The sequence below is a fragment of the Chiloscyllium plagiosum genome, chromosome 41 (assembly GCF_004010195.1).
Source record: "Chiloscyllium plagiosum isolate BGI_BamShark_2017 chromosome 41, ASM401019v2, whole genome shotgun sequence".
Classification (NCBI taxonomy): domain Eukaryota; kingdom Metazoa; phylum Chordata; class Chondrichthyes; order Orectolobiformes; family Hemiscylliidae; genus Chiloscyllium; species Chiloscyllium plagiosum.
Genome location: NC_057750.1, coordinates 17,968,726 through 17,982,135, shown reverse-complemented (window position 1 = coordinate 17,982,135; position 13,410 = coordinate 17,968,726). Strand labels below are relative to the sequence as shown.

Sequence of the window (13,410 nt, the reverse complement as noted above, 5' to 3'; positions counted from 1 at the left end):
AAATATGGTACACCACAAAACTGAGAATTTTTACCAGACATGGCAACCCTATTTGAAATACCTGGACACAGATTTATCTGCCACACTAACAAGGGCTTTTATATACCTGTAACGATTGTGTTTCATGAGTCCAATATCCAGGGAGGAGGAACTGTGAATGTATGAGTGTTTTGTTTGGCTGGGCTGAGTTATTACTATTAATTTGTTTGTTGTTAGGTATTTATTTAGTTAGTTAAATAGCTAGTTTAGGTTTTTTTAAATTTTATACTTCTCTATATATGTTTATACATTTGTATAGGAGGGTGGGTTGGGGAATTTTTTATTATTTGGGTTTAGTTTTGTACTATTTTTGTACTGTTTTGAATTGCATTGTTTTGTATTTGTAATATTTAAAAATCTATTTTTTCTTAATAAAAGTATATTATATATAAAAAGTCAAAATTATTGACGACAATTTTCTGAAAAGTTCACTTTCTTTCAACATGGGTTTGTAGGAGGCAGGTGATGGATGTGTGCAGGATAGATCTGGAAATAGCACCGTGGAAGCATTCCAGCCACGAGGAAGATGGGCTGAAAGAATGGACAAAGATCTCATTCATTCCATCTTGGGAAGGAAGCAGTTGGAGGAATACTGTGCAACCCCAACTCCAGGCAGCTTGTCAATAGCACAGGGACTGCTAAGCAGCCATTTTAAGGAACAGGACAAGTTTACACCACGAAACCTGGATAGCTTCCTTGAGATGGTCAGTGTACTGTTCATTTAGTAATAGTTAATCATTGATAATATTTATTAGTGGTTCACAATAAATGCATTATGGAAGTTTGGTAATGACTGCAAGTGATTCCAAAATAAATAGCTTATGCACATAAATGTGGGGCTACTATTCATGAATCTAATTAGTTATAAATAAGTATAACTGTCTGAATGAAATTTTGTCTTCCTGAAGTCATAAGGATAAACAAAATCAGTTTACCAGAGAATCCCAGGCCTATGGATTTGTTTGCAGTTGTTGACCACCTGTTAGGGACAAGTTTGGTGATGACCAAGTATGTTTTTATGTTGCTAGGGAATAATGGATACCATGGAATACGTATAATATCATAGAATTTTATATTCACAAGGAGGCCATTTGATCCATCTTGTTTATACAAAATCCTAAAAGAGCTACTCAGCTGGTCCTAGTTTCCACAACAATCTCAGTCCTCAAAATTAATAATTTTCAAATATCTATGTTCAGCACTCTTGAAATCTCCAATGGAATCCACATCAGCCACTCTCCCAGGCAATGCATTCGAAATTCTAACAACTGAGTAAAGAAGTTTGTCCTTGTTGCACTTTTAGCTCTCTTGCTGAATCTTAAAATTGTGACCCCTAATTACTGACATACTGACTAGTGGAAATAGAATTTTCTTCTTATCAAAAAGGTAATCTGTTAATCTTCTCTGCGCTAGGCAGTACAAACTCAATTTCTCTCATATTTACTATTATTTGATATCCCTCATTCCTGGAATTTTTCTAGCAAACCTTCGCACAGTCTCCAGGCTTTAACATCGTTCCTTAATAAGTTGCCTAGAATTGAGACAATATTCCAAATGTGATCTAACCAATGATTTTATAGAGGAGTCGCATCACTTTTTTTAAAAAAAAATTATTCATTTGTGGGATGTGGACGTCGCTGGTTGGCCAAGATTTATTGCCTATCCCTAGTTGCCCTTGTGAAGGTGGTGGTGAGCTGCCTTCTTGAACCACTGCAATCCACTTGATTTGAGTTGACCCACATTGCCATTGGGGAAAGAATTCCAAGATTTTGGCCCAGCGACAGTGAAGGAACCATAATGTATTTTCAAGTGAGGATGCTAAGTGGCTTGGAGGGGAACTTGAAGGTGGTGGTGTTCCAGTCTATCTGCTGTCCTTGTTCATCTAGATAGACAACACTTTCCAAACTCATGACTACTTCTAAGGATCTTTGGTGAATTTCTGCAGAGCATCTTGCAGATGGTTTTAGCAGCAGTGTGTACTGAGTGTGGGTGGAGGAGGGAGTGGATGCGGTGCCAGTCAAGCAGGCTGCTTTGTCTTGGATGGTGTCAAGCTTCTTGAGAATTGTTTGGGGCTGCACTCATCCAAGCAAGTGGGGAATATTCCAACAAACCCCTGACCTGAGTGTGCACTTGGCCTATATCCCTCTAAAACCTTCCTATTCATATACCCATCCAGATGCCTTTTAGATGCTGTAATTGTATCAGCCTCCACTATTTCCACTGGCAGCTCATTCCATAAACATACCACCCTCTGTGAAAAACCTACCCCTTAGTTCCCTTTTATATCTTTTCCCATCTCACCCTACATCTATGCCCTATAATTGTGAACTCCCCCATCCCAGGGAAAAGACCTTGTCTATTTATCTTATCCATGCCCCTCATGATTTTATAAACCTCTATAAGGTCACCCCTCAGCCTCTGACACTCAGGTCATTGATGAAGTAGTTGAAGATTGTTGGGCCGAGGACACTACCCTGAGGAATTCCTGTAGAGATGTCCTGGAACTGTGATAGAACATCGAACTGTACAGCACAATACAGGCCCTTCAGCCCACAATGTTGGGCCAAGCATTTATCTTAATCTAAGTTCAATCTGACCTACCCACCCCTCAATTTACTGCCATCCATGTGCTTGTCCAGCAGTTGCTTAAATGTCCCTAATGTCTCTGACTCTATTACCTTGGCAATGCATTCCACGCACCCACCACTCTCTGCGTAAAGAGCCTAACTCTGACCTCTCCCCTATACCTTCCTCTAGTCACCTTAAAATTATCAGCCCACGTGACAGCTATTTCTGCCCTGGGGAAAAGTCTCTCATTGTTGAAAAGTGTGGTGCTGGAAAAGTGCAGCAGGCCAGGCAGCATCCGAGGAGCAGGACTCTGGTCTCCAGAATCTGCAGTCCTCACTTTCTCCTAGAAAAGTCTCTCATTACCTTGTACACCTCTATCAAATCACCTCTCTTCCTTCTTCTTTCCAGTGTGAAAAGCCCTAGCTCACTCAACCTCTCATGACACAAAAGCCTCCAATCCAGACAGCATCCTGGTAAATCTCCTCTGTACCTTCTCTAAAGCATCTGCATCCTTACTGTAATGAGGCAACCAGAATTGGACGCAATATTCCAAATGTGGCCTAACCAGGGTTTTATAGAGCCACAGCAAAACCTTGTGGCTCTTAAGCCCATTCTCCCAGTTAATGAAAGCCAAAACACCATACGCTGACTTAACAACCCTATCAACTTGGGTGGCAACTTTGAGGGATCTATGTACGTGGACCCAAGATTCTGCTGTTCCTCCACACTGCCAAGAATCCTGTCCTTAACCCTGTATTCAGCATTCAAATTTGAACTTCCAAAATGAATCACTTTGCATTTATCCAGGTTGAATTCCATCTGCCACTTCTCAGCCCAGCTCTGCATCCTGTCAATGTTTTGTTGTAGCCTGCAACAGCCCTCAACACTATCTATAATACCAATGACTTTTGTGTCATCGACAAACTTACTAACCCACCTTTCCACTTCTTCATCCAAGTCATTTATAAAAACTACAAGGAGCAGAGGGCCAAGAACAGATCCCTGCAGGACTCCACTGGTCACTGACCTCCAGGCAGAATACTTTCCATCCACTAGCACTGGCTGTTTTCTTTCAGACAGCCAAATTTCCTAGTATCCCATACCTCCTAACTTTCTGAATGAGCCTACCGTGAGGAACCTCATTAAATGTCTTAGTGAAATCCATATACACCACATCCACCGTTTAACCTTCATTCAACTTGTCTCGTCAAATCCTCAAAGAACCCAATAAGGCTTGAGGCATGACGTGCCCCTCACAAAGCCATGCTGACTATCTTTAATGAAACTGTTTTTCCAAATGGGATTTATGTCTATCTCTCAGACTCCTTTCCAATACCTTGCTCACCACACACGTAAGACTAACTGGTCAGTAATTCCTAGGGATTTCCCTATTCCCTTTTTTGAAAAGAGGAACAACATCCGCCTCCCTCCAATCATCCAGAGTAAGGATGCAAAGATCATCGCCAGAGGTGTAGCAATCTCATTCCTCGCTTCCCATAGTAACCGTGGATATATCTGGACCGGCCCTGGGAACTTATCTGTCTTGATGCTTCCCAGAATTTCCAACACATTCACTTTCTTAATATCAATCCATTCAAGACTATTAACCTGTTCCACAGTGTTCTCACTATCAACAAGGTCCCTCTCTCTAGTGAATATTGAAGCAAAAAACTCCCCTACCTCTTCAGACTCCAGGCACAAGTTTCTGCCACTATCTCTGATCAGCCCTACCCTCTCTCTGATCATTCTCTTATTCCTCATGTAAGTGTAGACCTTTGGGTTTTCCCTAATCCTTCCTGCCAAGGTGTTTTCATGCATCCTCCTAGCTCTCAGACCATTTTTGAATTCTTTCCTGTAAAGATCCTTGCTTCCTCAACCTTAAGTAAGCTTTCTCCTTCCTCTTGGCAAGAAGCTCCTCTTCCCTTGTCATCCAAGGCTCCTTCGCCTTACCATTCTTTGCCTGTTTCAGTGGGACAAAGTTATTCAGCACTCTCATTTCTTAAACAGCTTCCACATTTCTGTTGTGCTTTTCCCATAGAACAAATGTTCCCAATTTATACTCCACAGCTCCTGTCTAATAGCAGTACACTTTCCCCTCCCTCAATTAAATACCTTCCCATACTGTCATTTCCTGTCCCTCTCCATGGCTATGGTAAAGGTGAGGCAGTTGTGGTCACTGTCACCGCAATGCTCTCCCACTGAGAGATGACTGACCTCCAACAGTCACAATCATCATCTTACGTTTCCGATATGACTCTAACCACTGGGGAGCTTGTCCTGAGATTCCCATTGATTCCAGTTTTGCCACAGCTCTTTGATGCCTACCTTGGTCAAATGCAGCCTTGATGTCACGGGCTGTCACCCTCCTCTCACATCTGGAATTCAGCTCTTTTGTCCATGTTTGAGTCAAGGCTATAATGCAGTACAGAGCTGAGTGGTCTGGTAAAACCCAAATTGGGCATCACTGAGCAGGTTACAGCTGAGCAGATTCAGCTCGATAGCACTATTGATGATATTCTTCATCACCTTACTGATGATCGAGCATAGCTTGGAGTGGCCAGATTGGATTTGTCCTGCTTTTTATGCACAAGCCATACTTGGGCAATTTTCCACATTGTCGGGAAGATACCAATGTTGTAACTACGCTACAACGGTTTGGCCAGGGGAGCGTGATCTTGTAGAGCACAAGTCTTCAGGACTATTGCGGGAACGTTGTCAGGGCCTGTAGCCTTTCCAATATCCAGTGTCTCCAACTGTTTCTTGATATCATTTGGAGTGAATCGAATTGGCTGAAGACTGATATCTGTATTATTGGGCACCACTGGAGGAGGCTGAGATGGGTCATCCATTTGGCACTTCTGGCTGATTGCTGTGAAAGCTTCAGCCATATCTTTTGAATTGATGTGCTGGGCGGTTCCATATTTGAGGATGGGGATGTTTGTGGAGCCTCGTCCTCCACCACTCCCTACTGGATGTGGCAGCACTGCAGAGCTTAGTTCTGGGATTGTTGTGGGATTGCTGAGCTCTGTCTGTCACTTGGTTTTGCAGGCAGTGGCTTCTTTTAAAGAGCGTTGTCAGGGAGGCCCGCATATTTGTGTGATTACCTAAATCGTCATGTTAATTTCTGTTTGATTTGTAATTATCAATGTCATCCAAAGCTGTTTAAGCATAAACATTACATGTTCAGTTTGTAGTGCTCTGCCATATCACTGTGCTTTATTGAAAACCTTTCTTTACCTTGTTCATATTAGATAATGTAGCCCTTTCATGAAATTAGCTGATAGTCTTATACCCTTCTAGCATTCGAAAAAAAAGTTTAAACTAAATGGTTTAAATAGGAGACTCTTTAGTCAGAGGCACAGATAGACATTTCTGTTGCTGACACAGAAACATCAGAATGATGTGCTACCTGCATGGTGCCAGGATCAAGGATATCCCCATGTGGTGCAGAATATTTTCAAAGTGGAGGTGGGGGGCAGCAGCAGGAGATCAGTGTACACATTGGAACTAACTACATTGGAAGAGAAAAGGATAAGGTTCTGGTGGGAGAATTTAGGAAATTAGACAGGAATTTCAAAAGGAGGTCGTCGCGAGTAGAGTCATAGAGATGTACAGCATGGAAACAGACCTTTCAGTCCAACCCATCCATGCCAACCCAATCTAGTCCCACCTGCCAGCACCCAGCCCATATTCCTCCAAACCCTTCCTATTCATATACCTATCCAAATGCCTTTGAAATGTTGCAATTGTACCAGCCTTTACCACTTCCTGTGGCAGCTCATTCCATACCCGTACTACTCTGCGTGAAAGCCCCGTGGGTCTCTTTTATATCTTCCCCTTATTACCCTAAACCTATGCCCTCTAGTTCTGGACTCCCCGACCCCAGGGAAAAGACTTTGCCTATTCACCCTATCCATGCCCCTCATAATTTTGAAAACCTCTATAAGGTTACCCCTCAGCCTTCGACGCTCCAGGGAAAACAGCCCGAGCCTGTTCAACCTCTCCCTATAGCTCAAATCCTCCAACCCTGGCAGCATTCTTGTAAATCTTTTCTGAACCCCTTCAAGTTTTGCATCTTTCCAATGGGAAGGAGACCAAAATTGCACGCAATATTCCAACAGTGGCCTAACCAATGTCCTGTACAGCCACAACATGACCTCCCAACTCCTGTACTCAATACTCTGACCAATGAAAGAAAACAAACCAAACACCACCTTCACTATCTTATCTACCTGTGACTCCACTTTCAAGGAGCTATGAACCTGCACTCCAAGGTCTCTTTGTTCAGCAACACTCCCTAGGACTATACCCTAGGACCAGTGTATAAGTCCCTGCTAAGATTTGTTTTCCCAAAATGCAGCACCTCACATTTATCTGAATTAAATTCCCTCTGCCACTTCTCAGCCCATTGGCTGATCTGGTCCAGAGCTGAAAATGTGTTGCTGGAAAAGCGCAGCAGGTCAGGCAGCATCCAAGGAACAGGAGAATCGACGTTTCGGGCATAAACCCTTCTTCAGGAATCTGGTCCAGATTCTGTTGTAATCTGAGGTAACCCTCTTCGCTGTCCACTACACCTCCAATTTTGGTGTCATTTGCAAACTTACTAACTGCACCTCTTATGCTCGCATCCGGTGTCATAAGCTAGTGAGAGTAGAAAGAGGAGGCTAGAGCAGATGAATGCAAAACCTGAGGAGCTGGTGCATGGTAGAAGGACTCTCATTTTTGGATCATTAGAATTTATTCTGGGTGAGAAGTGACCAGTCATCATAATTCTATTAGTTTTAAAATAGTGGTGAAAAAGGTAGACCAAATGTAAAAGTTAAAATTCGAAATTGGAGGAAGGCCAATTTTGATGGTATTAGGCAAGAACTTTCAAAAGTTGATTGGGGGTGAATATTCACAGTAGAGGGACAATGGGAAAATGGAAAGCCTTTAAAAATGAGATAATGAAAGTCCAGAGATAGTGCGTCCCTGTTAGTGAAGGGTAAGGCTGGCAGGTGTTGGGAATGCTGGATAACGAGAGAAATTGAGGTTTTCGTCAAGAAAAAGAAGGAAGCTTATGTTAGGTATAGACAGCAGAGAGAGAGTGAATCCTTAGAGTATAAAGGCAGTCAATACGTACTTAAGAGGGAAATCAGGAGGGCTAAAAGGGGACATGAGATAGCTTTGGTAAATAGGGTTAAGAAGAATACAAAGGGATTCTACAAATGTTTTAAGGACAAAGGAGTAATGAAGGAAAGAATAGGGCCCCTTAAAGATCAAGTCTGTGTGGAACTGCAGGAGTTGGGGAGATACTAAATATTTGCATCAATGTTTATCATAGAGGAGGATATGGAAGATGGAGAACTTCATGGCATCAATAACAACATCTTGAAAAATGTCCACATTATGAAGGAGGTGATGCTGGACGTCTTAAAATGTATAAAGGTGAATAACTCCCTGGGACCTGACCAGGTGTACCCTGGAAGCTAGGGAGGTGATTGCTGGCCCTCTTGCTGAGATAAATGTATCATTGATAGTCACAGGGAAGGTGCTGGAAGACTGGAAATTGGCTAGCGTGGTGCCATTATTTAAGAAAGGTGGAAAGTAAAAGCCAGGGAACTATAGACCGGTGAGCCTGACACCAGTAATGGGCAAGTTTTGCAGGGGATCCTGAGGGACAGGATGTAGAAAGGCAATGACCGATTAGGTATAGTCAACATGGGTGTCTCACTAACTTGATTGAGTTTTTTTTTTGAAGAAGTAACAAAGATAATTGAAGGAGGCAGGGCAGTGGATGTGATCTATATGGACTTGAGTAAGGCATTTGACAAGATTCCTCAGACTGGTTAGCAAGATTAGAACATAGGGAGAACTAGTAATTTGAATAACGAACTGGCTCATGAGGTAGAAGACAGATGGTGGTGATGGAATGTTGCTTTTCAGCCTGGAAACCTGTGACTAGCAGTATGCCACAAGGATCAGTACTGGATCCACTGCTTCTTGTTACTGTCAGTTCTTCTATAATGCAATGGTTATGTCCTGGTGCAACTCCACGTTATAGAAAGACCTTACTTTAGAAACAGCAGTTAATATGTTGACAATGTAATCGTGTTATACCAAACAAGTTTTAAAAGTTCATGCTTTAGAAACAGTGTCTCCAATTCATCAGTCATGTTGCAGCAAATAGCAGAACAGCCTGTATTTGTATAAATGGTTTAGATGTGAATATAGGAGATATGGTTAGTAGGTTTGCAGATGACACCAAAATTGGTGGTTTAGTGGACAGCAAAGAAGATTACTTCAGAATACAATGGGATCTTGATCACAAGGGCCAATGGTTGAGGAGCGGCAGATGGAGTTTAATTAGATCACTGTGAGGTGCTGCATTTTAGAAAGGCAAATCAAGCAGGAGTTACACACTTAAGGTTAAGGTTCTGGGGAGTGTGGCTGAACAAAGAGATCTTGGAGTGCAGGTTCATAGTTCCTTGAAAGTGGAGTTACAGGTAGATAGGATCGTGCAGAAGGCATTTGGTATGCTTGCCTTTATTGGTCAATGCAATAAGTATAGGATTTGGGAGGTCATGTTGTGGTTGTACAGAACATTGATTAGGCCACTTTTGGAATATTGTGTTCAGTTCTGGTCTGCAAAACTTGAAAGGGTTCAAAAAAGATTTGCCAGGATGTTGTCAGGGTTGGAGGGTTTGAGCTATCAGGATAGTCTGGGGTATTTTCCCTGGAGCGTTGGCTGAGGGGTGACGTTGTAGAGGTTTATAAAATCATGAGTGGGTGGGGTGAATAGCCAAGATCCTTCCCCCAGCGTGGGATAGTCCAGAACTAGAGGGCATAGATTTAGGGTGAGAGGGGAAAGATTTTGAAAGGGTAACCTTTTCACACAGAGGATGGTGTGTGTATGGAATAAGCTGCCAGAGGAAGTGGTGGAGGCTGGTACAATTACAACATTTTAAAATGCAACTGGCTGGGTTTATGAATGGGAAGTGTTGAGAGGAATACACGCCAAATGCTGGCAAATGAGTCTAGACCTCCTTTTACAATATCTAGTTGGCATGGACGAGTTTGACCGAAGGATATATTTCCATGCTATACAGCAGAGTCTATGATTCTAAATCATTTTCTCTAGCTTATGGGAATTGTAAATTTTAGTGTTTTGCATTTTTTCATTAAAGTAGAAATTACTTCTTTAAAATATTTGTTCATGGGATCTGGCTATTGCTGACATGGTCAGCACTTAATGCCCAGTCTTAATTGCCCTTGAAAAAGTTGTGGTAAGCTGCCATCTTGAACCACTGCAGTCTTAAAGATGTAAGGACATCCTCAATGCTATGAAGAAGGGAGTTCCACAGCTCTGATCTGGCATTGAAGAAATGTTCTGGGTGAAGAAGCTATTTCCCCTTGGAGGGGAACCAGACAATGTTTCATTGCATCTGCTGCCCTCCGTGGTAAAGTACAAGAGTTTGGGATATGCCTGATAAGAAACCTGGTGATTTTTAAAAAAATGTTCTTGAGCTCTTTGACTCCTGGAATTGAAGGTCTTCTGAGGAACATGGACTAGGTTGGATCTCTACTCACTGAAACTCAGAAATGAGAGGTGATCTTATTGAAACATACATGTTCGGTTCTGAGTAGATAGGACCAAGAAACTGAGAAGCTGTTACCCCTCATGGGGGAAAACCAGAATCCAGGTACGTAGTTTAAAATTAAAGGACCTTCCATTTGAATCAGCTGAGAACTTTGAGTGTTGTTTGTCTTTGGAATTCTCTTCCACAGAGACAGTTGAGACCAAACTAGAAACATTTGTATTGTATAAGGAAATTGAGGGCTATTCCATGGGTGCAGGTAGAAAAGTGAAGGCGAATCCTCGATCAAATTAATCATTATCTTAAAGAATGGCAGAGCATGTTCAATGAGTCAAATGGCCTACGCTTCATATGATTTCATCATGCACAAATTTCTGGCTTATTTGGAGCTACACGGGTGGGACAGGGCAAAACTTGACACTATCAGTAAAAGAATAGACTGCAACTCCTGAAGACATTCACTAGCAACCTTGGACTGCAAGGATATGGAATCCAGAATTTCTTCCACTCAAAATTAAAAGCAACAGCATATAAAAGTCTTGACTTGGGAGTCTAATGTAGTATAAGCTGCACCATGCATTCCTTTTGAAAGTGCCCTTATTTCTAAAATCATTATAATAAATTGGTGAATAATGATTGAACTTGAAATATGGAACCTTCTTTATGGAACTGAATGAACATAGTTGATGAGTCCTCAATTTCAAGATAATTCACTACGACAGTCTCTGAATATCCCTGATAATGTGATTTTTCAATCAGACGATGAGAAAGCATGAGTGGAGGTGGAGGAATTGTGAAACATTGCAGAAGATTTCACAAATCTTGCATTAATAGCAATTACGTACTTTTTAAGGATTGTTTTACTGGCTTTGTTTAAATTTATTACATTTAATTTATGATTTTAAGAGTCATTTGAAAATTTTGCTTAGGTCTAATGTTGGTTTATACTTATTAATTGTCGATTTTGCAGATATGAAGAATTAAAGGACACTAACTCTTGATATTTTCTTGCTTTCTAATAAAGCAAGTTGCCCATAAGCTTCCAGTCTTGGCAGAAAATGTGTCTGTGATCACAATTACCTGTAATTGACAATTCATCATTTTTAAGCAATTTTATAAGTTTATGTTTAAGCAGCAGTTTAGACATGATACATTAATTATGTAGAGAAAGTATGCATCTGTGATGGTTCACTGAAACCAGTGGACTAACAGGCTGCTGACATAGAATACGGTGATCCTGTTAAACTTGCAGACATTTCGTCCCCTATCAAGGTGATCGCTTCAGTGCTTTGGAGCTCCTGAGAAGTGCTGCTGTACTGTCTTCTGGAATTTATTTGGTGTTGTTCCTGCTGCTTCCGGTTGCCAATTTCAATTGTTCATTGCAGTGGCTGGTATATTGGGTCCAGGTCAATGTGCTTGTTGATGAAGTCCGTGGATGAGCGCTATGCTTCTAGAAATTCTCTAGCTGTCCTCTGTTTAGCTTGTCCTGTGATCGTTGTGTTGTCCCAGTCGAATTTGTGGTCCCTGTCATTTGTGTGTGGGGCTACTAGGGACAGCTGACTGGCATTTTGTGGCTAGTTGGTGTTCATGGATACAGATTGTTAGTTGCCTGCCATTTGTCCTATATAGTGTTTCATGTGGTCTTTGCATGAAATCTTGTAAATTACGTTTTTCTTGTATGTGAAGGGTATAGGGTCTTTTGACCTGGTGAGATGTTTGTCTGAGCGTGGCTGTCAGTTTATGGACTGTCATGAATCTGAATGGTCAGAGAGGTCTGGCTGTCAGTTCCGAGATGTTTTTTATGTAAGGTGGCATGGCTAGTGAGTTAGGTCATGGCATATCTCAAGACGGCTGAGAGATAAATGGGAGGTGGTTGGAGCTGGGGGGGTGGGCAAGGGGGGAGGTAACTAGGAATGTGATAGGTGGATGAAGGTGGGGTGTGATGATAGATCGGAGTGGCGAGTGAGCGGATAGGTGTCAAGGAATATGGACAGGTCAGACAGTTCAAGAGGGTTAGATCTGGGATAAGGTGGGGGGAGGGGAGATGGGGAAACTGGTGAAATCGACGTTGTTCCCAAGGTGTAAGATGAGGTGTTCTTCCTCCAGGCATCAGGTGTCTAGGATTTGGCAGTGGAGGAGGCACAGGACTTGCATGTCCTTGGCGGAGTGGGAGGGGGAGTTGAAGTATTCGGCCAAAGAGCAGTAAGTTGATTAGCGTGTGTGTCCTGAAGATGTTCTCTAAAACATTCCGCAAGTTGATGGCCTGGTCTCCCCAATGTAGAAGAGACCACATTGAGGGCAACGGACACAGTAGATGAGGTGTTTGGAGATGCAGGAAAATCTTTGCTGGATTTCACCAGTTTCCTGAGCGGCTGTGCTTTTCCAGTGCCACACTTTTTAACTCTGCTCTCCAACATCTGCAGAGCTCACTTTCTCCTGTTTGTTCCAATCTTTGCATCACTGCTTCTGCTATGAGCTCAGAGATGGATGAGCCCATAGGTGTTCCATTGATTTGTTCATATGTCGAATGTGAAGTGTGTCGTCAAGCATAGGTCTAGTAGTTTGAGTATGCAATCCTTGTTAATAGGTTCCCCGTTGTGTTGTCTGTTCTGCCTGTCCAGAAGGTTGGCTGTTGTTTCTCTGGCTAGAGTTTTGTCAATTGAAGTGAACAGTGCCGGTCTATCAAATGAGACCATTGCTTCATCCTTGTCTGTTTATATCCTTGATGTTGTCTAGGAATTCCTGTGATGATTGTATGGAATGTTTGGATCCACTGGTAAGACGTTTTAGTTTTTGTTGGAGTTCTTTTGCCAGTTTATGCGATGGTGTTCCCGGCAGTGCCACAATGGGTCTGAGTGGTATGACTGGTTTGTGTACTTTGGGTAATCTGTAAAATCTTGGGGTAGTGTTGCTTTCTGGTTTCATCCTTTGTAGGTCAATCTTGGTTATTAGTCTGTTTTTTGAAGGTTCCTTAGTGTTTATTCTGTTGGTTAGCTGTGGCGTGGGGTCAAATACCCTCTGTAGGTAGATGTCTGTATATGCAAGTAGTTTCTCTGCTTTCTGAATATATTCAGTCTTGACCGTGATAACTGTTATTCTGCCCTTGTCCACTGGTGCTATGATTATGTTCTTGTCATTTTTGGATGTTTTTAAGGTTTCTCTCTGTTTATGTTGAGGTTGTTTGTATGTCTTTTCTTTGTTAGTAAGGGTAGAATAGTTTATCCTG

General features: G+C 42.1%; 1 protein-coding gene across 2 annotated transcripts in view; it reads left to right on the top strand.

The window, feature by feature from the left end:
* The window catches only part of LOC122542905 (WD repeat-containing protein 62-like), a 172,988-nt gene that overhangs the window by 113,643 nt on the left and 45,935 nt on the right, over positions 1–13,410 (top strand). For both annotated transcript variants that reach the window (XM_043681047.1, XM_043681046.1), the window contains exon 22: positions 495–743. In XM_043681047.1, coding sequence (XP_043536982.1) covers positions 495–743 — 249 coding nt within the window. The remainder of the gene's footprint in view (positions 1–494; positions 744–13,410) is intronic.